This window comes from Zootoca vivipara, chromosome 6 (genome assembly GCF_965207765.1).
Source record: "Zootoca vivipara chromosome 6, rZooViv2.hap1.1, whole genome shotgun sequence".
Taxonomy (NCBI): Eukaryota; Metazoa; Chordata; class Lepidosauria; order Squamata; family Lacertidae; genus Zootoca; species Zootoca vivipara.
This window is the reverse complement of record NC_142589.1, coordinates 10,108,464-10,134,658: the sequence shown is the minus strand read 5'-3', so window position 1 is coordinate 10,134,658 and position 26,195 is coordinate 10,108,464. Positions and strand designations below refer to the sequence as shown.

General features: G+C 48.5%; 1 protein-coding gene across 8 annotated transcripts in view; it reads right to left on the bottom strand.

Moving 5' to 3' along the window:
* Positions 1–26,195, bottom strand: part of UBR4 (ubiquitin protein ligase E3 component n-recognin 4) — a 129,911-nt gene that overhangs the window by 91,168 nt on the left and 12,548 nt on the right. For all 8 annotated transcript variants that reach the window (XM_035120583.3, XM_035120584.3, XM_035120587.3 and 5 more), the window contains exons 5-38: positions 25,724–25,860; positions 25,165–25,267; positions 24,409–24,550; positions 24,093–24,217; positions 23,241–23,365; positions 23,004–23,063; positions 22,088–22,278; positions 21,876–21,975; positions 21,642–21,779; positions 21,350–21,464; positions 21,026–21,213; positions 20,063–20,222; positions 19,208–19,296; positions 17,578–17,747; positions 16,918–17,200; positions 16,577–16,709; positions 15,101–15,180; positions 14,362–14,490; positions 13,497–13,679; positions 12,448–12,570; positions 11,506–11,735; positions 10,388–10,512; positions 10,030–10,127; positions 8,545–8,702; positions 7,891–8,100; positions 6,470–6,571; positions 5,373–5,473; positions 4,073–4,271; positions 3,008–3,196; positions 2,473–2,536; positions 1,545–1,736; positions 915–985; positions 564–711; positions 199–429 (exon numbers count right to left, since the gene is read on the bottom strand). In XM_035120583.3, the coding sequence (XP_034976474.3) occupies positions 199–429; positions 564–711; positions 915–985; positions 1,545–1,736; positions 2,473–2,536; positions 3,008–3,196; positions 4,073–4,271; positions 5,373–5,473; positions 6,470–6,571; positions 7,891–8,100; positions 8,545–8,702; positions 10,030–10,127; positions 10,388–10,512; positions 11,506–11,735; positions 12,448–12,570; positions 13,497–13,679; positions 14,362–14,490; positions 15,101–15,180; positions 16,577–16,709; positions 16,918–17,200; positions 17,578–17,747; positions 19,208–19,296; positions 20,063–20,222; positions 21,026–21,213; positions 21,350–21,464; positions 21,642–21,779; positions 21,876–21,975; positions 22,088–22,278; positions 23,004–23,063; positions 23,241–23,365; positions 24,093–24,217; positions 24,409–24,550; positions 25,165–25,267; positions 25,724–25,860 (4,892 nt within the window). The remainder of the gene's footprint in view (positions 1–198; positions 430–563; positions 712–914; positions 986–1,544; positions 1,737–2,472; positions 2,537–3,007; positions 3,197–4,072; positions 4,272–5,372; positions 5,474–6,469; positions 6,572–7,890; positions 8,101–8,544; positions 8,703–10,029; positions 10,128–10,387; positions 10,513–11,505; positions 11,736–12,447; positions 12,571–13,496; positions 13,680–14,361; positions 14,491–15,100; positions 15,181–16,576; positions 16,710–16,917; positions 17,201–17,577; positions 17,748–19,207; positions 19,297–20,062; positions 20,223–21,025; positions 21,214–21,349; positions 21,465–21,641; positions 21,780–21,875; positions 21,976–22,087; positions 22,279–23,003; positions 23,064–23,240; positions 23,366–24,092; positions 24,218–24,408; positions 24,551–25,164; positions 25,268–25,723; positions 25,861–26,195) is intronic.

Below are 26,195 nucleotides of genomic sequence, written 5' to 3'. Positions count from 1 at the left end.
CCCTGCCTGAAAGCCAGCCTGGAGAGCTGCTGCCAGTCAGTGCAGACAATACAGAGCTGGTTGGACCAATTGCCCTAACTTGGCCTAAGGGAGTTTCCTATGTTCCTGATCTCAAGGGGCAGGTGCCCCCCAATTTCCCCATGGTGCCACCTGGCTCCTCCCTTGAAGAGAGAGGCCTTCAGCCCAGCAGGGCCATACCTGAGACTGCAGCTGTTCCCGGCAGCCCTCCACGTTCCGGCACAGGCTGCTCTTCTTGGGCTTCTCCTCATCAGACCCTCCCCGCCCATCGTTGATGGAGGCTTTGGATTTGTCCGTGGGGGAGGTGCTGGAGTGCCGGACGACGCTCTCAGCAACGCGGGTCTCGCTCTGGAAGGCAGACTCCTTCAGGGTGGAGCTCATGCCACTGCTGGGCGTCCTCTTCACCAAGGCCTGGGAAATCAGGAGCAGGATTTCCATGTGGTCAGGCTCACCCAAGGCACGGGGCTTCACCCCTGTGGTGTGCCGCCTGGGCTGCCACCAACACCCCACAGATCGCAACACCCCCGATCACCAGAGAAGCGTACCAGGCAGCTGCCGTCCTCCTTTGCCCCACAGTCGCAAAAGAAAGAGCCGTACTTGGCGTACGAGATCTCATGGTCCTTGTGGCAAACCTTTGCACAAACGGTGCAGACCCCGACGCCGTCGACCATCTTGCAGGTGTGGCAGTGGTACCTGCAGAGAGAGGGTTTTTATTTCTTGAAAGCAGTTGGTTGTGTTTGAATGATTACTGGCTGCTGGATGACCAGCACAGCAATGGGCACTTCCCCCTACCCTAGGTCACCAGGACAGGGCTATCAGGCTGCCAAACGCCACACGCCAACGGGGGACCACAGAGAAGCCCCCCAACTCAAATTTCAAAATCAAGGGTGACTCACCAGTGTTGGTTCATGAATTCTTTCTGAGTGATGGTAAACGTACAAAGTTTGTTGCAGAGCGAGTCCTCGTCCTACCAGAGAGGAGGGAAAAGGGCCTTTTAGCTGGAAAGCTACACAGTCTCTCTTCAGACCCGTGTCTACACAATGGCTTTGTATTCACAACCAGCTGAAGAGGTATCAGACCTGTGGGCAATTCACTTGGCTGAATGCTCCTTTATTTTTTTAAAAAATCTCTGCATGTAGAATAGTAGAAACTCGGGGAGAAGGCTAAACCAGAGCCACCTTCTCCCAAATGCTCTACTTTCTGCACTGCAAGGAGGTTTTTGTAAAAAATAAAATAAAATACGAAACTGTTTTCATTGACGGAAATCCTCATGCATGTGGTACTTGAAAATTGTACAGTATGGGCACAGTTTTACCATCACATCTGTTGCTTTGGGAAGATTAAGAGCCCTTCTAAATTTAAATTCAACCAATCTGAGTTAGCCTCATGCAAAGGCAAAAAAGCAGGCCTTAAATGTAAGGGGTCTTTTACAATTTAGTGTTTCGTCTTCATAAACCTTTTCATAGAACACAGTGGTCTCGCCACTTTGCTAGACCGGTTTTCCAACCAAGTCCTGGGCCACCTACCGAGTCTTCAGCTTGGGAGTCCTCCTCCTCCACGGCCAGCTCCTCCACCCAGTCAGAGTCCACCTCGATGGCCCGCTCCTCCCCATCGACCGAGAGGTGGCTGGGGCCCTGCCCGCCGGTCTGGCTCAGGGCATTGGTGACATCAGCCAGGTAGGAGACGATATGGCAGGTGCATTCCAAGATAGTCACATGCTGCAATAGGTAAGAGGAGGAGGCGGCATTCAGTTACACAGAAAGAGGCCTTTTCTACTAAATCCTGCTGCAACGTGACAGGCTGCAGCACTGACTCTGCTGAGAAACTCAGGCCTGTGGGCCTCTCTGTTCTGGCCCCTGGGACCCTCCCCAAGTGCTTTTGCCTGGCTGGAACATCCCCCTTGTTCCAAGAAGAAGTCTTCTCTCCACCACCCCACTCCGTAGCTCAGTGGTGGAGCACCTCTTTGCAAGCAGAAGGCCCTGAGTTCAATCCACAAAGGCATCTCCACGTAGGGCTGGAAATGTCCCCTGCCTGAAACCCTGGAGAGCTGCTGCCGGCCAGTGTGGACCATACTGAACTAGGTGAACCAATGGTCTAACTCAGTATAAGGCAGCTCCCTGTCATGGCAAATATTCAGATATACCTCCCAAGCAAATTCTACTAAACTCTGCAAAGCAAAGCTGGGTTTCTCTGGACTGCATCCACCGGGGTAGACTCCCAGAGTAGACTGCCAGAGACCATAAGGCTTCCCTCAAATGTTGGGCAAAAGTCACCATGACAGACCAAGCACAAGATTCTCTATGCAGGGAAGGATCACCCTTGTGTTCAGAAAGGAGGCTCCATATTGCCCTGTCCTCCATCCCTTCTTCCCTAGCTCCCCCCTTGGTGCTGCCTGATCTACAAGACCACAAGGGAATTAACTGCACATACCCCTTAAGCAAATATAGGTGTTACCTTTCCATGCATGACGTTGGCATTCATTTTTTCAACGACGTTCTTCTGAGACAAGTATTTCTTGCTAGAACAGCGTGAGATAAAAAGTGGTTGGCAGGGAAGATGGCAGAAAATTGGCCTAGAATATTGGATCTCCAACCCAATCATGGGGATGACAAGTCCCAATGAAATATGGCATCATTTGGAATTCATAATCGGTCGGTTTTTGTTTTAACAGCTAATTCAATGTATAGTGTCTCTTGAGAACTTCCTTTATTTTATGATGCAATGGCTGCAAACAGGGGTTGCTGTTTTGTTACCGCTGTCCCCCCCCCCCAATTTTCTTCTTACGTATTTCCTACCAGATTGTTATTCATAATGATAATTAAGTTTTGAAAATTAAATAAAAGAAAATTAAATAAAAGAAAGCAGCACAGTTCACCATTCCAGGCTATGGAGACTGCATCTCAATACAAAGCATCCAACCACCTTAAGCCATTTCTGTTCAGGAGAGGGAGAGGCCGACACACAAGACACTTCCCACCACCCTTCTTACCATCTGCTCAGCCAATCGACGGCGGCGCTGTGAAGCTGGAGGTGCCCCGCCCCTTGACCGGCGCTGGCCAGGGTGGCCATGACTACCATCAGCTCAGGAAAGCCAGTTCCGTCACCATTTGCCAGCATCTCCGTGGCCATCGGGATCAGGGTGCTCAGGAGGACAGTGCAGGCGCCTTCCCCGACTTGGCTGGAAAGGCAAGAGGGTAGCGCCCCATCACACCGAGATCAAGTCATTCCTTGTTTACTTACTGCAGGGAAGCATCCTGACGGCTAATGCTTTTAACCACTTGAATCGAAACAGGGGTTTGGGAGGCTACGGGGGAGGGCAGCCGCTCAATGGCAGAGCAGCTGCTTTGAATGCAGACGGTACCGGTGTGGCAAGCGTACCCAGGGGAAAGATTCTGAGCCTTTTGTAATGTTCCTTATTTCTGCCATAGTGCCTTGTTAGAAAGCCATATTCTCTGTGTCTTTTACTTGTTGCTGAAGTTAGCAATGTATTTTAGCTGGGTTTTCAGTATGGCATCTGTTAGACGGAATGTTCTGCCATCAAGGCCATAAGACCAGATAGGATGTTTATACAGCAGAAGGTCAGGATATGTTCTATTTGATGGCCAGCAGGATGCTTTATATGTAAGGGGTTTTTTGTTTTGCATTAGATACCAACCACAGCTCTAAGGAAATGCCTTATATGGGTATGCTAAAGAAGTGCTTTATATGGGTATGCTATAGAAATGCTAAGTTTTTCTTAGAAGAGGGAGTAGTAGTCTTATAAGGACATACGGAAGCTTATTGTATCCATGCTTTCTTGGTTTACATTTGTAATGCCAAATATGTCTGATTTAAAGTCACTTAGCAGGGGTCTTGCATCACAAACTCCTCTGCCGCTTAGAGCCCTCCTTGGTAATTCCACCCCAATCCCCAGGGGGCAGTATTGCCCACTTTGGGAACCACTGGTGCAGAGAGTACTGAGCTAGATAGACCAATGGTCTGATTCCAAATACAGCATCTTCCCATGCAGCGAAAAACTAGAAGCTCCCCACCTGGATGGGGCCGATCCACCTACCTGTTCTCTCGGACAATGTAGGTTGTCAGCAGCTGGAGCAGCTGCCTGTTCTCCTGCACCACCTCCAGCTGGTCAGACTCTTTTGGGGGTGAGGTGGTCATCCGGGTCAGCCAGGCCTGGAGGCGCACAGGCTCCACGCATGCCAGCTGGGCCAAGGAGCCACACAGGCGCAGGAGGCTGGGGTTGGGGCTCTTCTCAGCTAAAAGAGACGGAGAGAAAGAAGGTGGAACTGAGCAACCGGCAACCTTCACGGAAAGCCAAGAGAGGTCACAGCTCAAGGGCAGAGCACCTGCTTTGTATGGAGAAAATCCCAGGTTCAATCGGCTGGGGAAAGGCTCCCTGCCTGAAGGCCTGGACAGCTGCTGCCAGCCACTGCAGACAATAGTGAGACAAGTGGTCCAACAGTCTGACTCACTGTATCAGGCAGCTTCCTCTGCTCCTAAGGCAGTTTCCCCAAGGGCTCACCAGCATTTATTTTACCGGGGGGGGGGGCGAGGAGAGACAACCATCTACCCCAGTGGAGCCGCCAGCTGTCGCTGGACTACAACTCCTATCATCCCTGGTTAACAGGACCAGTGTTCAGTGATGATGGGAGATGTAGTGCAACAACAGCTGGTGACCTGAGTTTGAGAAGCACTGCTCTATCCAAATACTGCAGGCTAAGATCACCTGCATTTTGCAACAAAGGAAAGGGAGTAATCTGATGAGTTTGCAGAGCAAATCTTAGCAGATGTCTGCAGGCTTATTTTGCAGGTGTCATGTCCTGCTTAGCTACAAGGGAAGTCAGGGTTTTTTAATGGCAGAACTTATTTGTCATACAGCGAGGGGGGAACGGTGGCCCTCTGGAATGCTGGCCATGCCAGTTGGGGTTGATGGGAGCTGGAGTCCAGCAATACCATCGGGAGGGTTCCCCCCATCCCTGGGTGTGTATAAAAGAGCGCTGTAGAAATTCGGAAGCAGCTGCCTTGTTCCTTGAATTTGGGTAGCCAAAAACGGGGAGGGGGAAAGAGAAGGCTGTGCTATCCTCCGAGGAGGAATGGAGATAAGGGTTTTTCACATGATCTGAAGCAATTGGGTCTGGTGGTAGCTTCCCTCCATCCCTCCCCTCCATCCGTCCAACAGCCTCAGTAGTAGCTGAGGGAAGGGGAAGGTTTCAGATGGAACCGGGTCCATGCACCAACAACCATGTTAAAACAAGCACCTCACTACGTTCTGCACAATGTGGCAAGCATTAAAGGCAGCGAACAGTTTATTATTCCTGTACAAGTCAAAACTATAGCCACAAAGCAGGACTACTCACTCAGCTGGAAGAGCTTGGTGAAGAACTTCAGGACCCTGTTGCAGAACTTCGCCGAAAGGCTTTCGTTGGCTGTCGCCATCATGATCTGCACCAGTTCTCCACTGGTTCAAAAGGAACATTGGATAGAAGGCATTAGACAAGATGGCTGGTAGCCACACAACTTAGTTAAGTGTCACGAGCCTAAGAAAATGTTGGAATTTGCAGTCTGTCCTCCACACGCTACATGCCATTAAGCCACACTGATGGCAAAATGGAACCGCCATGTTTGGAGACAGCATAACTTAGAATAGCAGATATATGGGATTTAGGTCCTTGCTTTAATTTACAAAGCCCTGACCAACTTTGGTCCAGAGTGCCTCAGGGACTGCCCGAGCCCTTAAATTCCAGCTCAATCTCCGAGACCACCTGCAGGGAGCATCCTTGGGTCATTCCCAGTGTTGGAGGGGCTCATTTGACAATGACGATACAGAACCTTTAGTGCAGGAGCCTTTCATTTCATGCCTGCTGAAAACTTTTCTATTCTGTCAGGCCTATGCAGGTGATTAAGAATGCATATTTCCATAATAGCTTATTTCTGATTTTAGGATTTTATATGGTTTTTTTAATTGCATGGTTTTACATGTGGTTTTTGTAAACCACTCTGGTTTTCTCTTATGAAAAGCAGTAACTATTTTTTATTTTAAAAAAGTAAGTAAAAAAAGTAAGTAAACATGGGAAAGGGCTCTGGCCTCCGTTCCTCCACTTACGCTTTTCTTAGAGGCATCTGTCTGGACACCTTTCAAAACTAGATGGACCTTTGCTTAGGCTCTTAGCGCATCTCCCAGCCTCCACAAACCTCCAGATGTTTTGGGAGCACAACTCCCATCAGCCCCAGTGCATACAGGGAGTTGTCATTCAAAATATCTGAAGGGCACCTGGTTGGCAAAGGGTGACATAGCCAGGAGTGGTAATCCCTGTTGAACTACAACTCCCATCATCCCTGGTCACCCAGCCAAGCTGCACAGGAGACAGGAGCTCGGCGGCACCTGAGCAGAAGGGCATGACAGAAATGCGGAGGTAACAGGGAGGTGGATGGCCAATGAGATGGGGCAGCTCACCTCTCAGAAAAAAACTCTTCCATCGCTTTCCGGGCCTGGCTGCTTTCCAGTTGCTTTTCCAGATGCTGCAGACATTCTTCCAAAATGGATTCATCAAGGCCACTAAGGGAAGGGGAAATTATTTTTCCAGAGATGGGAACTTTACCCAGAGGCAGGTTAAGTCTTACCAAGCATGGGTCACATTTTTAAAAGTGAGGAGGGCAGCATTGGTTATCCACTTGTGCTAATGGGAGGAACCCACTGCAGCCATGGCAGTTCAGCTTTAAAAAGTAATTAGGCCAACGACCTATCTATTCCAGCATCCTTTTCTCACATTGGTCAAACAAATGCCTGCGGTAAACCCAGAAGTCCTTCTTCACACAGCGTAGTTAAACTATAAAAGTTGCTCCCACGGGAGGGTGTGATAGCCATGTTAGATTAAAGCTGCAGCAGGTTTTATTTCAGGGGGTTGGACTGGATGACCCATGGGGTCTGGGGTCCCTTCCCAACTCTACAATTCTATGCTAGTTGCTTAGAAATGCTCAAGGCCTTTCGAGGCCGCCTTATCTCATGAGCTACATTCCCTCTGAGGGAAGAGGGGCACCTTTTTAGTGAATCAGCAAAAAAATAAGTAGCCTGCAGAAGAGACCCAGCTAAGACCAGTTTTGCAGTTCAGGTGTACAAAAGCAGCTACAGGTGTTAAATTTGGATGTATATGTAAAAGGGATTTGCTCTGCTGAAACAGTATAAAAGCACTTTGGAAAAGGATGCAAGCAATGGAGAGGACATTGCATTGCCTCCAGGGAAAGAACCGGGCATATATTTAAGCAACAGCCATCAACCTAGAAGGCTTTAAAAGAGGACAAATCAAATTCATGAAGTACAAAACCAAGGAGATAGCTTTTGATGGCTACTAGCCTGGTGGCTATGCTCTGCTTCCACAGTCAAAGGCAGCAATGCTTCTGAGTACAGTCATACCTCGGTTTAAGTACACTTTGGTTTGAGTACTTTCAGTTTAAGTACTCCGCGGACCCGTCTGGAATGGATTAATCCACTTTCCATTACTTTTTTTTTAAATAAACATTTTTATTAATTTTTCCAATTTAAATATCTAATCCATTTTCAAATTATGCAAATATCAATTAAACAATCCAAATTTCCATTACTTTCAATAGGAAAGTTCGCTTCAGGTTAAGTACGCTTCAGGTTAAGTACAGACTTCCGGAACCAACTGTGTACTTAAACCAAGGTACCACTGTAACATTTGCTAGAAACCTCAGGAGGGAGTGTGCTCTTGTGCTCAAATCCTGCTTTTCGGCTTCCCACTGGGCCATCTGGTTGAGCACTGTGAGAACAGGATGCTGGACTAGAAGGGGCATTGGCCTCATCCAGCAGACTCTCCCTATTGTTCAAGGCATTTAGGGCTGTGAAAGAATCCATACCTGTTGGGGTCAGAGTGATTGGCCAGGATGTTGTAACAGCCCATGATCAATTTCTCATAGACACGTGACAGGAACTCGTCTGATTCCGCTGGGCCCAGGATCCTCTCGAGGGAGTTGCTGCTGATCTCCGCTACGCTCTCCGTGCTGGTCTCCAGGAGAAGGGGAAGCAGCGTGCGGATGACCTGAGGCGGGTTCAGTTCATCTGACCAACTGGAGGTGGAGGGGGGAAAAGAGGGCCCTCAAAAGGCTGAAGAGGAAGGGGCCTGTAGCTCAGTAGGGGAGCACCTGCTTTGCATGCAGAAGGTCCCCAGTTCAATCCCCAGAAGGATCTCTAGCTAGGGCCTGTCTAAAACCACCTGTCTAAAACCTTGGGGAGCTGTGCAAACCTTGGGGAGCTCCCAGTCTGTGCAAACAATACTGACTAGATGGACCAACGGTCTTGGTACAAGGCAGTGTTCTGTGTTCTTTTGTCTAAGGGAAGAGCCCTAGCTCAGTGGAAGAGGATCTGCAATGGCATCTCCAGGTAGGGCTAGGAAATGTCCCATCTGGGAAGCTGCTGCCACTCAGTACTCAGCAGATGGCCCGCCCCAAAGTGATGCCCATTGGTCTAGTTGAAAGAGGGGCTGTCTGTGAACCAAACACATTCCAGCTTACACAATGAGGTCACCAGTGAGTCTGACCAAGGAGAGGAGGGTCCGCTTCAAGGAGGCCGCAAGGGGAAGGCTCTGGCTGCAAAGGGTGCCGAGGTGGGCGGCTTGCACCGCACTGATGTAGCTCTCCGCTGGGATCGTGTCGTTGGCAAAAGCGTTGCGCTAGAAGCAAGCAAAAGAGCATGCAATGCTAGTTCTCCTCACAGTAGGCCCACTAAATTAAATAACATGCCTCTCTCGGGTCTGTTCATTTCAGAGTGTCTACTCTGAGTAAAACTGAGTTAGCTCCAACTCATTTGCTTTTGTTTTTTAAATACATTTCCTATACTACCCCCTTCATTTAATATTTATTCCAGGGCCATTTACAGTGCAAAATTAAGAGTAAAATATGCAAGAAAACATTGGGGTTTTTTTAAAAAATCAACAAATAAATACAATACCACAGAAAATTTGATTCCGAGGGTGTATAAAATTTAAGGGGTTATACCCAGCATTGGGCTACGCAGAGGAGATCCACTGAAATGAATAGTCCAAAGTCAGGCATGTCCATTCATTTCAATAGATCTACTCTGAGTAGGACTTAGTTGTCTACAGCCCCAAACTAAACAGCCCAAGAGAGTATTTAATAATCCATATTTGGGTGGGTGAAAATGCAGATGAGAAAGCTGCTTCTTTTATGACCATCAGCTGCAGCTGTATGGAGACACAAAAGGCTTCCACCGCAATGGCTACACTCTGCCTCCATGATTAGAGAAAGTGATGCCTCTGAATACCAGTCGCTGGAAACTGCAGGAGGGAGGGTGGTCTTGTGTGTGGATTCTGCTTGGAGGGGGGATTCCCCCACTGAGGCATCTGGTATGCCACTGTGAGAACACGATGCTTCACTAAATGGGTCACTAGCCTGATCTAGCAGGCTCATCTTATGGTTCTTATCACACCATAAGGCAAGCTTTTGCTTTAAGGTCAAGTTACGGTAAGTTTTAAGCACCTTTTCCCCCCTTCACCTCCTAGAGAGATACCTCATAGCTAGCTTGAGAGATGTGTTAAACAAAGAGGAGAGTAAACCAGTGGATGAGCCTGCCATCTAGTGGGCAGAGAGGAGAGCTCACCACTGTAAAGGTCCACTGAATGGCAACACGGAGGAAGGAGAGGAAAATATGAGAAGGTGAAGCAGCCAGTGTGAGCTGCTTCCTTTTCCCAACAACCAAGTTGTTATTGTCAGACTGGGACCTGAGAGACCAGGGTTCAAATCACCTCTCCGCCATGAAGCTCACTGGGTGACCTTGGACCAGTTACCATCTCTCAGCAATCTACCTCAAAGGGTTGTTGTGAGGATGAAATGGGGAAGGGGAGACCTGTATACACCACTTGGAGCTCCTTGGAGGAAAGGGCAGTATATAAACATAGCAAAATGGGGGGAAAGATACTTAGCCCTTTGCCACTGCAGCCAGAAAATAAACAACAATAATATTTATTAAATTGGACTTACCCATGAGCCAATGTTTGGGAATTCATTGGTGTGGATGTTGTTCCATGATTCGCACAAAGACTGCACCGCTGAAGGCAAGTTCTGGACAAGGGCTGGCCCTGCTCCACAGAAGACCGGCAAACAGAGACACGCTTTCAGGGCACGAACTCAAACTCCACCCAGGAACTTCATGGAGCTGGAGAGGCTCCAAGCTCAGCTGCCCGCTCGCCCCCTCCCCCAACCAAGTGGAGATGCTGGAGATGGAATCCAGGACATTTTGAATGCATTTGCTCTACATACGGAGGAGCTGTAACATCATCTGAGAATGCAATCACAGCGGTGAAGCCACACCAGGGAAGGAGGGCAAAAAACAGCTTACCTAAAGTGTTGGATTTGCATCGGCTGGAGCCGATAGCCAGGACGGCTGCGTAGCCCTGTAGCTTCTCCTCTGTGGGCTTGTTCTCAGAAGCGCCTTCCTCCGAGAGGCTCTGCAGTAAGTAAGACCTGCACCAGGGACAGGGGAGGGGAGGTTGGGAGTTCCCAATTCAGACTTTTGGGGGTCTCTGAGAAAAGATATCTCCCTCTCTCAAAATACTTGAACTCCAGGCCACCTGAAGAAGCTGAAAGCTGGACGATTCAGGGCAGGCATAGTCAAACTGTGGAACTCCCTCCCACAGGAGGAAGTGATGACCTCCAACTTGGATGGCTTTAAGACAGGATCGGATAAATTCATGGAGGAGTTCGATCTTTTAACATTGTCTTTTATATATTATGACTTTGCTGTTGATTATCCTCTAGTTATTATTTCCTATAATAGCTGAGAGTGAATTTCTGTTTAGCTATTATTTGCTGATATTCCAAGAGTTAATTTTATAGCGCAATATCTTATTCTAAATTGATTACTGAACATGACTTTATTTGATATAAGTTGATTATTTCAAAGTCATATTTTTATTATGACTTATTTGCACTGGATCAGAGTGCTATAGGATACGTACTTTTGTTGCGAATTGTGCTTTTGTCTACGGCTTGTAAACTGCCTTGCGTGTATCAATATAGAAAGGCGGTAAACAAATTAAAAGTGAAATGAAAAATGAAATGAAATTAAGGCTAAGGCTATGCTCCATCTCCACTGTTGGAGGCAGTAACACTACTGATTACCAGCTGCTAGGAATCACAGGCGTGAAGAGTGCTTGCTGCATTCAGGACCCCCTTAAGGCCTTCCTTTAATGGGCATCTGGTTAGCTGTTGTGAAAAGAGGCTGCTGGAGTAGATGGGCCCTTGGGCCGATTAGGCAGGGCTCTTCTTCTGTTCTAAGGCAGGGTTTCCCCAACTTGGGTCTCTAGCTGTTCTTGAACTACAACTCCCATCATCCCTAGCTAGCAGGACCAGTGATCAGGGATGATGGGAATTGTAGCCCAAAACCAGCTGGAGACCCAAGTTGGGGAAATCCTGTTCTAGGACAACCCTTCCAGGAATATGACGCAGCCCACTTACCTGGTGAAGGTGGCATAGGTGTCGATCAGCTGCAAGGTAGCCGGGAGCAAGTTCTTCGTGATCTCAGACGACTTGTGGGGGTCAGTCTCAGCGGCCAGCTTGGAGAAGTGCTCGTCGAGGGAGACCTGGACCTTGGAAATGGCGGCGTCCAGGGTGTAGATCGACTGCAAGTTGGGGATCTCGTGCAGCCTAAGGATGGTGGTGCAGTCGATCCCACAGAACGAGGAGATCTTCGGAAAGAATGGCAGCGGTTATTTTTACTGAGAACTTTTGGATCCCAAACCTTCCCTCCTAGCAGGCTTGGGGTGGCTTGCATGGAGCCGACTTGTTTTATTCTCAAAATAGAACCCTGCAATAGTACGTTAGGTTAAGAGAGACTTGCCTGAAATCACCCAAATGAGTTTCAGAGGCAAGATAGGATCAGGAATCTGGGTCCTCCACCCCACATTCTAACTTGGCCTTTGCTAACCAAGTGCCAACAGCTGTGCTGGGCAAGTTTGATTCGAAAAGATGTCTGAAACATCTGGATATTGCCAGGTCGTTCTATTATTATTGTTACCCTCCCATGGAAGATTCAGGACAGGCAAAAGGACTTGTTAACCCAGTGCATAGTTAAAACAATAGAACTCCCTCCCATAGGAATTAATGAGAGAGGATATGGATATCAGTGACTCCTAGTATGGTGGCTATGTTCTGCCTCCACAGCTGGATGCTGCTGGAAAACCAGAGGGCAAAAGTGCTCTTGTGCTTGGGTCCTGCTTGCAAGTTTGCCACAGACACCTGGTTGGCCACTATGAGAACAGGAGGCTGGGATACATGGGCCATTGCACTGATCCAGCAGGTTCAATACGTTCTAGGTCCTCTCACCACCCTCTGCACTGCATCAGAGCAGGTAACAAAAATCCAGCTGCCGCCACTAGTTCTATGCACCTCAACACACACCTGTCTGGCAAAGTACTCCTCTGCTATTTCCACGTCGTACTTCACACAGCTGCACTTGACTGAGGTCAGCTCAACGAGAGAAGTGGCGTGTTCAGATTTCATGCCCTGCTTAACAAGGTGATCCTAAGCGAAAGGAGGAGAAAACAAAAAGATACAATACACTGTGGGTAAGAGAACTGCAACAGGCCTGCAGCATCTCTTATGCTGAAAGGTAATTTCATGAAAAGTGCATTCCATGGTGAATCAAACAGGTAGCTTCTGGGGTCTCAGCAGCACTTGAGAACAGAGAGTGGCTGGGTTTGACCACAATGCTTAAGCATTATTGTGTTATTATTGTTCCATCTCTGGAACACTCTCCCACATGTCAGATTGGCTGGTGCCAACATTGTCAACTTTTCAGCACCAGGGAAATATAGTTTTTGCTGTTCCATGTATGGGGGCAGTGGCTATTTTAGGTGTTCATCCTGTTGCTGCGGGAGGGAGGATATTCTTGTTTTGTAACTGACTAGCTGTTGTTTAACAGCAGCTTGAGGAAACAACCCAAATCCAACAAGCTGTGACTAATCTTAACTAAAGTTTGCTAAAACAACAACAATTTATTTGTACCCCACCCATCTGAATGGGTTGCCCCAGCCACTCTGGGGGGCTATTGGCTGGGAGCCTATTTCTAACCATGGTTTATTTAGCTGCCTTGTTTCAGCAAACCATAGTTATAATTAAAGACAGTTTTGACTTTGGAGATAACGGCTAAGCTGTACATAATCCTAAAGTAGGACTTCTTATGGCTCACTTGCAGGAGGGAAGTACAAGTCTGCCTTGGTGTAACACTAAACCATGGTTTAGCTGTATTTATTTATATGTGTCAACTCCAATAAACCGAAAGAGTCTCAAACACTTACAATGAAAGGAATATGCAATACGTGGCGAACACAACCATTAAACAATGCTACACAGTGGATCACTGGACGTGGAAAAGCAGGGGAAATGGGGACGATTCCATCTAGATGACCTATAAAACCTGAAGTTCTCAAGCCAAGCGGAGCAGCTACCTTGATCCAGCTGACATAGGTGGGGATACGCAGACGGGAAGACCAGCGCAGGGTATGCAGGATGTCACACTCGCTCATCTCAGGGCTGTTCATTGCCAGCTGGTTCATGTAGTTCTTGGAGGGTGGTAAGATCCCCAGGATCCTCCAGAGGATCAAGAAGTAGTATTGAAGCGCACAGGCCTCCTGAGCAAAAGAGGAAGCAAGACAGAATTAGCTAGCTGCAGTTCTGTTACAGTTGTCCAACCCACAGGGACTAAAACTGAAAAGGAAGCCAAAGCCAAGGAAGCCTAATCGATATAGCAAGCCCTGCAGAGGGACACAGGAAGCATCCTTCTATTGAGTTGGCACATCCTTGCCTATATTGACTGCCAGAGGTTCTACAAAGTTTCACAGGCAGGGGTCTCTCCCAGCCCTACCTTCTGGAAATGCCAGGGATTGAACCAGAAACCTTCTGCAAGCAGAACACAAAAGTGCAGCCATAGTATATGACCCTTTCCTCTCACACAAATCTCATGTCTTGAGCAAATGAGGGAACCCAGAACCTTCTGTCAGGATGGCTCACATCATCATGCCAGTTCAAAACCAGAGTCTCAAACAGGCCTCCACTGTCTACTCGAGACCATCTTTACTTATTCCGCTGCCACACTCAGTCCCACAGCTCAGCCACATTGCTGCCGCCTGCCCCACCCGCAAGCTTCACAGTGCAAAAGATGAGCCACCATGGCCAATAGACTCAGAGGACAGATCGGCAGCTGAGCTCCTCCCTGCCAGATTCATCTAGTGAAACAAATTCAAGTTTATTTGGAGAGGGCAGCAGAAGAACAGCCACATCGAAGTCTGGCTCAGGAGCCAGGGGCGCCCTTACCAGTGCGGTGACGTTTTTGTTCTCCTTTCTTCGGAGGGTGTCAAACTGGGAGCCAGCAGCCAGCAGCGATGTGAGGGCCGAGTACAGGTCATCGTATTTTGTGGCCTTCGCAAACAAGACCTCGCACACCTGAAAGAGAAGCAGAGGAGTCCAAACTGTTTCCCTGTGGCTTTGCTCTACTCGCCACTCTGGTTCAGAGGATCTGCTAAAAGTACAATTTTGCCCCCACAGGAAAAACGCCTTCCTTTAGGCCTGCGGTTCCCAAAGGAGGAAATGGGGAGAGCTGAGAGGCAAGGGGGAGGCAGTGAGGCACAGGAGGTGTAAAAAGACTTTGAAAAGCTGGTATTGAAGGATCGAGTTATTTGCTGAATCACGGTAATTAAATTAACTGGATTTTGAATAAATGTGCAATTAACTGTTAATTAACTGTAAATGTTTTGAATTTTATTGTGTTATTATCTTCCCTAGCAGACTGTGCAAACCACTGTTCTGAATAATGCTTTTTTACAGGGAAGAGGGCACTGGGGCACATGGGTTAAGACCACACCCTCAAAAGGGAAAAAGTAGTTATTCTAAGTTTGGGGAACACAGCTTTAGGTCTTGTATGTTGCACGTGCAATGATCAACTGGGGCCCGCAGCTGGTACCAAGCCAAACACTGCTGGACACCACCAAGGAAGCCTTGCCCAGTGTAGGAAAATCCAAGTCCTACAGGGGGGGTGGGAGATGCTTATAGGTACCGTGTTATCAAGGCGGTTCAGATCGTCCTCTGGTGCTTCCGGTGAGAGAATGCAGTAGAACCTGGGTTGGGGGGCTGCATCTGGGAGAGAGAGAATTCAAGGGACCAGGTTATTTTAAGTTGCCGCCAAGGGAATTCAAAGGACCAGGTTATTTTAAGTTGCCTCCAAGGGAACACAGAAACACAGACGTAAGTGATCCTTGAAACCAGGACAGCTAGGCTTTCAAATGTCACCCCAAAGGGAATAAAGAATACAGAAACACCACTGCCAAAGACATAAGTGACTCAGCCACCCTGCAAGGTTGGCCCATGCAATTCCCGTCACTGCAGACGAGGGAGAAGAGAGCTAAGGTTACCCAGCAAATTCCTGGCAGTGCTTTGTGAAGCAGGTACTCTGAACCAGCTCTGCAGCAGCCACAAATAGGCCAGGAAGTCCATGTAAGACTGTAAAAGGGGGAAAGCAACTTCCCTCCATAACCGGAATGGAAACACAAGCAACTCTCCACTTACACAGAGGTTACGCTCCTGGATACCATGCATTTAATGTGAAATTACATATAGTGGAGAACATCATCTAAATACCCATTAAACACCATCTCTGCCGCTCTCTCTCCCATCTAGACCAAAAATACTGTATCCCAAAATATCCAAAACTGGAATTGAAGCTCTGGGGCCAGTTGGAGGCTGGAGGATGCGCTGAAAAGCAGCTGCTGCTGTGCTACCATGCTCATCAGCTGTTAGGCGGGGAGAATGAGCGGCCCAAACAAAGCCCGGCTGCTGTGCCTCTGGTCTCTTCCAGGCTTCCTCCACCCTTACAGGCGTTCTCTTTGAGCTCCATGGCCTTGCGAGCCATGAAGACTCTCCAGCTCTCTTCCCATCATTTTCTGGTTGGAATAAATTTATTTATTTCCAGGCACTATGCATATATGGGGTTACATGCAGGTCAATCATGCGTAAGTGCAGGGGACACCTGTACCGCAGGTTGGCCATGCATTGGGGGAAGAGTCAGCATGGAAACTCAAGCATCAAATACATCTCCAAGCTCCAAAAAAGGACAAGCCTCAGATTGCGTCAACAGGAGATGGGAAGCAGGGCTCACTCTGTCAGCTTTGTCAAAGCTCAGCTCCATCAGGCACCTCCTGAACTGTGCTAGCTGATCATTATCAGAACAACTGCTTAAAAAATGGCAGCCCTAGTTTCTTTCTTCCCTCCCCACTCCCTCCCTGCCCCCTTTCCCCATGTGGGTTGTTTTCTTAAGATTGTAAACTGATTGTATTTAAAGCCAATCTTGTGGAGGCTTTCCAGCTGAAGAGAGAAGATACACTCATCAGCTCCACCACCCCAGCATGGTGAATTAAAGCAAAAAAAAAAAAGATTTGTGTCATTCAGAAAAGTCCTAAAATAAGCTTGGAACTGTTTTAATGCCACTAACCGTCAAAGGAAACCATACCTCCACCAGCTTACTCAAGAGACCCACCTGATGAGCAGTGCTTGGCCCAGTTCTCTTCCACTTCCTTGAACCCGTGGTAGAGGGGAGAAGAGGTTCGCCGACTGCCATCCTGGGACCCGCCAGCCCAAACAATGGGTGGGGTGAGCAGGTTGTATTGCACCTAAAAAGGCAAGCAGAAGGAGGACAGATGTGAGGGCAGCAAAGAATGACGTCAGTTTAGTTGGTTGCTCATCACAGAACCACAGAACTATAGAGCTGGAAGGGATGCCCAACAGTCATCTAGCCCAACCCATGTGCTGCAATGCAGGAATCAGAGTTAAGGAATCCCTGGCCTGAGGACTGGAGCGGCACCCACCCACAGTGCTCACCTGTTCAAACAGGTACACCGGAACCTTTGAATATTGGTGAAGCAAGTAGTCGAAGACCAAGAGGAGGCGGGCCAGGAGGAGAGGGACGCAGCTCAGCTGCGAATCCAGGTTGGCCATCAGCTCCAGGATGGTCTGGATGCAGAGGGTCAAGACCGACCGGCGGCCTTTCTCGGAGAAGCTGTGGAAGATCAGTAGGAGCAGCTGGAGGTGCTCGACGTTCAGGTCCTCAGTGTCGCCAGGGAGCGTCCCTTGCATGGCATTCTGCTTCAGGGTGCCCACAAACCTGCCAAAGAGGGGAAGGGAAGAAGCAGGGAACAGGTCACAGCAAAGCAAGGAGCTCAACAGCACCAGGTACAACTCTGGCATATGACAAAAGCTACACAAGGAAGGTGCTGACTTGGGAAGATTCCATCGCTTTGGGGCTGCCCTCCCCTGGACTGCCACCCCCAAACATCTGAGGGCGGTGGAACTACCAAGCAGGGGCTTTAAGGTCTACCAATGCGTTTTAAGAAGTAGGACTCCAATCTTAACATATATAAGGGACATGATGGCATGGGAGGAAGTTGAGGATTATCCCAGTGACGATACTAGTTGATGAGACCCGTTGTTTCTTATTCAGCAAGGCCGTGACTACAGCTCTCCTTTACCCCCTTTGCTCACCTCTCCCAAACCTTCAGGCATTCGGGCACGTCAGGGTCTCCTTGGGTGCTCGCTTTGTGCTGCCAGATGAGGAGGAGCCGAGAGAGGACAGACAAGCTCTGGGGGTGGATGTAAAGGGGCCAGGGCCCTTCGGAGAAAGGGGCCACACCCAGCTGCTGCAGGAGAGTGCTCTGGCAAGAGGGGAAAAATAAGCGCCTGTATGAAGTCCTTCAATAAACAACTGCTGCTAAAAGGCGACTCCCTTGTCAGCATGGAGGTGCCATTTGGGGGATGTACCCATGTTTCTCCGAAAATAAGACACCGTCTTATATTTATTTTTCCTCAAAAAACACACACTATGGCTTATTTTCAGGGGATGTCTTTTTTTCCCCTCCTTCTCCTGCCATGGCTGGCATTGCTGCTGCGCCTATTACTGTGTCTTATTTTCGGGGTATGGCTTATATTCCTTGAATGCTTAAAAATACTGCTACGGCTTATTTTATGGCTACGTCTTATTTTCGGAGAAATAGGATATGAAGCTCCCTTATTTTGAGCCAGACCATTGACTATACTGATTAACAGTGGCTCTCCAGGGTTGTTGTTTTTCTTTACTTCATAAAATTTATACACTCCTCAATTGTTAAAAACAAACAAACAACAACAACAACCACCCTCAAAGCAGTTTACAAAAAAGGTAACACAACCAAGCTACGGTATCAGTAAGAAAAACTAACAATAATTTAACACTATAGAAAGTTAAAATGACAATAACCTAAAAACAGATTTAAAAACTCACATCAGCTTTCTAAACAAGAATGTTTCTAGCAGGGGCCAAAAAGAGTATGGTGAAGGCAGCTGCCTGGTATCAAGAAGCAGGGAGTTCCAAAACGTAGGTGCTGCCACACTAAAAGATTCAGTTCTTACAAATACGGAAGATGCTGTGGATTGAACCTGTAACCTTCTGCATGCAAAGCAGATGAGCTATGCCAGGGGTCCCCAGACTTACCGGCGTTTGGGCCGGTTCCCACCGCGCCGATCGCGCAGTGGGCCGGAGGACGGGGGAGCGCGCGCCTGTGCGGGCCGGCGGGCGGGGGAGTGCGCGCTGGCGCGCTTCCAGGGTGGAAAAAGTCCCGGAAGTGCACCAGAAATGACCTCTTCCGGGTCGGGAGAGGCCCATACGCATGCGCACAACGGATTTTCGGCGCTTTTTTCCTGACCCGGAAGAGCGCTGCCACGCTGCGCGCCGTAAGAGCGGGCGGCAGCGGGCGGCGGGGGCCGTCGCGGGCCGGATTGGCAGGCCAATTGGGCCGCATCCGGCCCCCAGACCGTAGTCTGGGGACCCCTGAGCTATGCTCTTCCCTTTTGACTCTCAACAACTTTTTTCCAGCCAAGACACAACTCCTATCATTGTCCTTGACCACTGGACCATACTGGCTGCTGAGGGAGCTGAAGTCCAATGATTCCTGGAAGGCCACAGATGGCTCCATAACTCTGTTGTAGATTCAACTTGGCCATTAAATTTTCAGACATTAACACCACCCCACCATTCCCCCATGCTAATATCTAAACTTCTGGGCCCTGGCTTTCCTAAGAGGTGTGGGCCCCCCTAGATTCTTCTTATTACTAGCCTCACAAGCAATGCAAGACTCACTTGCAAAGTGGGGGACTGGAGGTCCGAGGTCACCAAGGAGTGATTGAAGTGATACAGTGCAGCAGCAAATTCCTCCTCCTCTGTGGTACCTATAACAAAGGTCAGAGTCAGCTGGTTATCTCAGGATTCCACCACTTCACACAAAATAAACAGAAACCCGGCGTAGCTAAACGGAACCTCTTGGTTGAGGTGGTGTCAGAAGGATGCACTTTCCTAACGATTGTACTTGTCCATCTTTGATCTTCAGCCAGAACTTTTAAGTGACGAAAGACGCCACCAAAGATGCCCCCCCCCATGTCCCTCTTTCTCCAGCAGTAGAGACGCAGGGCTGCCGCTTCTAGGGGCAGCTGCAAGTCTCCTGCTTGTGTACAATTGTGTCCTTACAACAATCAACTCACATCTGCCAGGTTCAGAGACAGCTAGAGACATTCCCTATGAAAATATGAAGCTGGCTGGACCATGTCAAAACCAGTGATCCATCGAATTCAGGGATGGGGAAACCTTTTATTCAACCCAAGGGCCACATTCCCCTGTGGGTAGCTTTCTGGGGGCCACATGCCAGTGGTGGGCGGGGCCAGAGGCAAAAATGGGTGGGGCAACAAAGGTAAATTTTACTTTGCTAGTTTTCTACACACACACCTCTCTTACCTTCCATCTAGGCAAGCCAGAAACATCATCAGAGCTCAAGTAGACATTCCAGCCAGGAAAAAACCATTCAAGGAGGATGCAAAGCAGGATTGTGAAGGCCTAAGGTTCCCCATCCCTGATCTAACTCAATTTCCCCTCCAGGGTCTCAAGCAAAGACACTAGGCTAGAATGGCAGGGGGTAGAGAGAGAAAGTACTTGCTCCCCAACCTTTGATCCCGTCCTTGTCCACTTCCTTGATGATGCAGGCCAGCGTGGCCATGTGCTGCTCTGTCAGCGAGACGCTCAGGTAGTTGCGTATGAAATTATTTCTGGAGTCCAGCATGGAGGAAGTCACAAAGTTCAGGATATTGGAGGCCAAGTTTAAGAACTAGAAGTCAAAGGTGAAGAGGAGACAGGAGAGAACGATGCATGAGCCAAACAGAAACTGGAACGGAACCAGAAGGATAATACCGTATTGGCCAGAATATAAGCCACACCTTTAAAATTGGGGAGAAGCCGCTCCATTCCTCATGGCTCCTGGCTGCATACTTGGGGGGGGGGGCGTGCTGTGTTGCCAGCGGCCTTTCCCCTTCCTTGCTCTCTCCCTTCCCGGCCTTGGAGGAGAGGATGAGGGACTACGCACAGGGTGGGCGCCGCTTTGCCGCGCTCCTGGCGCTGTTTGACTATTCAAATGGTCACGAATATAAGCCGCACTTTAACTTTTCACAGTCAGAATTTGGAGGGAAAGTGAGGCTTATATTCAGGCCAATATGGTAATCAGCTGTGCTTTCTCACAGATCCCAGTCACATCCCAAAAATTCACTTTTTGTGTTCAAAAACAGAAGGCCCAAGGTTTTTTTGCTTCCAAAGGCCAACAGGTATTGAATATGGTCGTCAGGACTGTCCCCCAGACCACCCCATACACACCTCCCTGCCCCATGTACTCCTTATTGAAAGCCATTGTGTAAAGGGCACCTTTTATACTGCAAATTGCAGTAACCGGTGTGAGTATTTGTGTGTAGTCTTCAAAATAAAGAAACAGTACAATCTTTGGGTCCTCCGTGAATGTGGTGGCCATCACTGCCTCTTGTGGGGACAAGTCTCATGGTTCAGCTATGTGCCACTGATTTCAATGGGTCTACTCTGAGCAAAACCAGCTGGACACAACCCTAGAAAGTTCCCACCACACACCAGTTCTGGATCTTTGCGACTGGCCAAGATGTTCCCGTTTTCTCCAGCGGCCTGCTTGTTGGGGCTCTTCACTCGAGGGGAGCTCTCCAGGGGCGGGGGCGGGGGTGGCGGAGGAGGGGCCACTTTCTCTTTGCTGGGAGAAATGGTCTCCTCGAACCACTGCCCAAGGATGGGCTCGCTGTCGTCATCTAGGGAAAAAATCCGAAGTAAACACAGAGATTGTTTAAGAGACGAGCGCGTAACATGCAATTAAGGGTCCTCTACTGCGTCTACTGCTGCCACCATGAAATACAAATCCCCAGGCCTCCCCTGTTTTGCACGCACCCTGGCTGCTGTCTTCGGTGCTGCTGAAATCATCCTCGTAGTAAGTGTTGGAGTCTGTGGAAGCGCTCACGTCGCTGCTCATGGAACCCTTTCGTTGTCGCTGAAGAACACAAGCCTGAAAGTTTGGGTCACCGGGGTGGGGTGGGAGGAAGAAGAAAGACCAGACCAGATCAGCTGCTTTCCGCAAAGCTTAAAAGCTTAGGCTTCAAAGATGACTTTTACAAATGGTGTAAAAAATCTAGCGAGTTTCTAGACCTCCAGGTTGAAGGAAGCCTAAGGGGCCCGTAAATACCTTTCTGTACGAGGTCGACAGCAAAGTCAGGAGCAAGTTGGTGAGGGGCACAGAGTCAATCAACCGTTGGATTCGCTGAATCGAAGTGCTCTGGGCCATGATGTTCAGCACAGCTGGGGGGCCATCGGTCTCCCAGCCCTGGAGGACGGAGGGTCAAAGCTGTGTTATTTTGTCATGTTCGGAAAACAGAACCCAACAGAACCCTGATCCGAGTTGTCTCTCTCTCTCACTCACCTTGTGAAGAGCTTCAACTTGCAGGTCTTGGAAGAGGGAAGTGAGCAGCTTAATGGCATGGTTGGCAAGGACAACAGACAGGACGCCAAAACCCTGGTGCCTATGGAGAAGAGAAAAAGGAAGCATTTTAAGAACCCAAGAGCTTTTCCATCTAAGATACAGGAAGGGGGGGGAGACCCTGACGTTACTCTCTTGATTGATACCAAACTTACCCTTTCCCAGGCCCCAGCTTGGGGGATCCCACTCCCTCTTTGGAACGAGCAATGATGTCCCGTACCCGGAGGGCTGCCAGGGGATCTTTCTCCTTCCCCTTATCAGCCAGGGCTGTGGGGCTGAGGTTCAAGATGAGAAACAGGCTGTTCAGCAGACACCAGGCGCCAAGCAGCTGGAAGTTCTGGTAGTGCTGGCATCCCAGGAAAGAGGAAAAAAAGAGTGAGAACACATACAAACCTATGTTTAACCCCACAACCACTTTGATCTGCAAAACAAGCACTATTACAGCTGCCACATAATATTCATTCCATGTTTGTTTCCATGTTTGTAAGAAATCAATATTTTAGTGTAGCAACACCTACACTTCGGAACTCCCTGCCTGTTGACACCAGGCAGGTGCTTTCACTGTACTGCTTCCAGCACCTACTAAAACCCCCCCTTTTTAGGCAAAGCCTACTCAGACGTGCAGAATGTTGTTTTATTCTGGTTTTCAGCTTATTGTTCATTTTAATTATTTTTTATAGTTTTAAGTAATAGTTTCTAACTACTTTTTAATTAATACTTATTTTGTTTCATTCTTTTCTTTCAGTGGGTAGAGCGGGATGTTTCAATCCTGCTTTTTAAAAATTTGAATGTGTTTTAAGATTCCCCCCTCTGTTGTGTTTTTCACTGCTTTTGATGTAGGTGTTACTTATTATAAGCTGCTTTGAGTTATTTTTTCAAAAAGCAACTAATAAGTGTAATAAACAACAACAAACTACTACTTTTGGTAAACTGCTTTGAGGCCTTATTACAATCAAGTGCTTACATATAAACCTTGCAAAAACAAAAACAAATAACGTTTCATTCCAGCCCATCCATATGGGGCAAAGTTGCCAAGAGAAAGGAGTTCTGCTTGGAGGTTATTACCCTTACCTCCCCACCTGCACGGCGTGAGCTGCTGATGGCCTGCCCAATCATATCATAGATTTCAAGCTGCAGACACAGACGGAAACAAGAGATTTCAGGACTTAATGAAAAGCTGCCATTTATACATGCATGTATACCAAAACAAAAAACAAAACCCCTTTGAGTTGCAATTTCAACACTGTATCTTCCCTTCTGGACACACACAAAGAGGGATTCCCCTAAGCATCCAGCCATCCCACTTACACATTTCTGCACGATGGTGGCTGCATCGTTTTCATAGTCTTCTTCTTTTGAACTTGTGGAGCCAGTTCGGACCTGCTGGGTGCTGCCTACATGCAGGATGGCCATGCAGGTCGCAACACTCACACCTGGGTGGAGAGAGAAAGAGAGGATCTCGGTGTCAGGCAGAGCCTCGCCTGGCGCTGTAAGCTACATCCCATAATAAGTCTGGGCAGGGTGGGGGCAAGAAGAAGTGTCCCCAATCGCAAATTGAGGAAACCTCTTTTTAACTGTCAGTGCTTCTCTATAGAGTTCCTACTGAGAAACAAGTTTCCAAAGCACAAACCAGGTAGGCACCGTAACTGGGCTGTATTCAACTAAACTAGACTCAGCACAAACCAGCCTTCAGCAGCCTGCTGCCCTCCAGAGGCTTTGGACTACAACTCCCATCAGCCCCTGCTGCGACTTGTGGTCCAAAACACCTGGAGGGTATGAGGCTGGCATAGATGCAGTGGAATTAAGTTAGTCACATCCACTAATTTAAATGGACTGTTATACCCTATGAAACTAATCAACCCAAGTTAATCATGTTTGGTAAATTCAATGGGTCTACTCTGAGTAGAACTAACTAGGTACAACCCATTGTTACTATTCGGTTGATGCAACGCCATTTGACGTGCACATCACTTGACAAAGCAGAAGAGGGTAGGCCCATGCCCAGAGAAGCTTGCAATCTAAAATTCAACAAAGGGGGAACTTAATCAGAACAGGAGGGGCATAAGGAGAAGAGAAGAGGTCCATCCTTTCACTCTGAGATCAGAATGGCAATATGTGCCAAGTTCAGTTTCATTATGTTACTGTCAGGCAAGTGCTCACCTGCATAGAGGCAGCTAAGAGCCAGAACAGTGACGTCCTGCAGCCTTGTGGGAGTAAGAGGCTCCAGAACAGGGAGGGAGAGAGTATCCAAGGCCATGGTCACGTCAATCACCAGCGAATGGAACCTGCAGAAAGAAGGTTGACAGTATTGGAAGGGTAGCTTGGGACTCGCCAAGGCAGGGCAATCAGTGGCCCCCTGGTGCTGAAACCCAGCATTGAACAGATGTAAGCCAGGACCATCTGGCAACGTCCAATCCAAACTGGGTGATTGGAAGGTGTGGGAAGAAGAGAACATAAAAAAGGGAGCTCTCTTTACCCGTTACGGACTGCAGTGGCATCAGCTACAGTGGCTGGCATGATGAAAAAGGAATTAGCGGACACAGCGTCCTGGAAGCGGTTTATGTAGCGCAGGAAGTAAGGGAGGTTCAGGCAGACCCGCAGCAGCTTCTCGGAGCCACCTGTTAAGAAGAAAGGCAAGGAGTGTGACACACACAAAAAGAGCCCTGCTGGATCAGACCAATTCCTTTTCATAGAACTGTAGAGTTGGAAGGGACCACGGGGGTCATCTAGTTCAGTGTTTCTCAACCAGTGTGCCTCCAGATGTTTTGGGACTACAACTCCCATCATCCCTAGCTAGCAAGACCAGTGGTCAGGAATGATGGGAGTTGTAGTCCCAAAACATCTGGAGGCACACTGGTTGAGAAACACTGATCTAGTTCCACCTCCTACAATACAGGAATCTTTCACTCAAAGTGGGGCTCAAACCCATGACCCTGAGATTAAGAGTCTCATGGTCTATATCAACTGAGCCATCCCGCCATCCCTTCATCCATCTCGCCCTGCCTCCTGTTTCTTCCCACAGTGGCCAATCAGACGGCTCCAGGAGGAATACTAGCAGGGTGTGAAGGCAATAACCCTTTCCCTGCCCACCCCCCAGCAACTGGTGTTCAACAATAGTCAGCCTCAGCCGATGGAAATGTTATAGAGCTAGGGAAACCCAACTTCCTACTTCCCCCCTTCCTTTCTTTTAAGATCGCTCGCTTGAGTCATGAGCATTAAATCCTCTCCCTACCAAGTTCTTGCAAGCTGGCCACGTTCTGAGCAATGAATATGCTCTTCGTCTTGGCTGCAGAGGCTTGGTCGGTGGACGTCTGGTCGTCACTTTCACCTTCCCCCTGAGGAGAAAAAAGGGTGCCGTTCCACATTTACATAGTGCGTTTGTACTGTATTACAATTTGAATTCTGTGCAATGGAAAGTGATGCAGGAAATAAAAGAAGCAATAAAAACACAATAAAAAAAATCAGACAAAACCTAGCGCTGCACATTACAGTTGCCACAACAGGCAGAACGGTCTGCCAAGAACCTTGAGCAAGTTTGGGAATCACTGCCTTAAGACACAGGAAGCTATCTTGCACTAAATCAGACCACTGGCTCAGGGCTGTCTCCAATGACTGGCAGCAGCCCTCCGGCAGTCTTTTCCAGCCCTACCAAGGGATGCTACTAGGGAGTGAACCTAGCACTTTCTGCAAGCAAAGCAGGTGCCCTTCCACTAAGCTGCAGCCCATCCCCAGCTCCTTTCACTTGAACTGTTGTCACTGGACAGAGGGAGCCTCCAGGCTTCCATACACACCTGAGTCTGTGGCAGGATTGGAGAGGTTGCCACTCTGGGATTAAAGACAGACGTCAGCTGGTTGAGGAAGTTCATTTGCACTTCCTTCTGTCGCAGTTCGGGGCTGACTGGAGATGCCAGCTCTTTCTGATCCTCCACTGCAGAAGGGAAAGAGGAAAACACATTAATTCAGCCCTTGCTTCAGGAACAGAAAGGCTGAATGTGATCCGTCTGGTCACGTTCAGCACCAGAGAGCCCACAGCAAAGCTTACCTATTTATTTCATTTGATATCCCACCTGTCCTCCAAGGAGCTCAAGACAGCATTAAGACTTCTCCCTGTCCCTAACCAATTCATCCTCACAACAACCTAGCAAGGTAGGCGAGGATGAGAAATGGCCAAGTGAGCTTAATGTAGCGTAACGTGGATGAGTGGGGATTTGAACCCTAGCCTCACAGGTCCCAGTTCAACACTCTAACCGCTACACCATACTG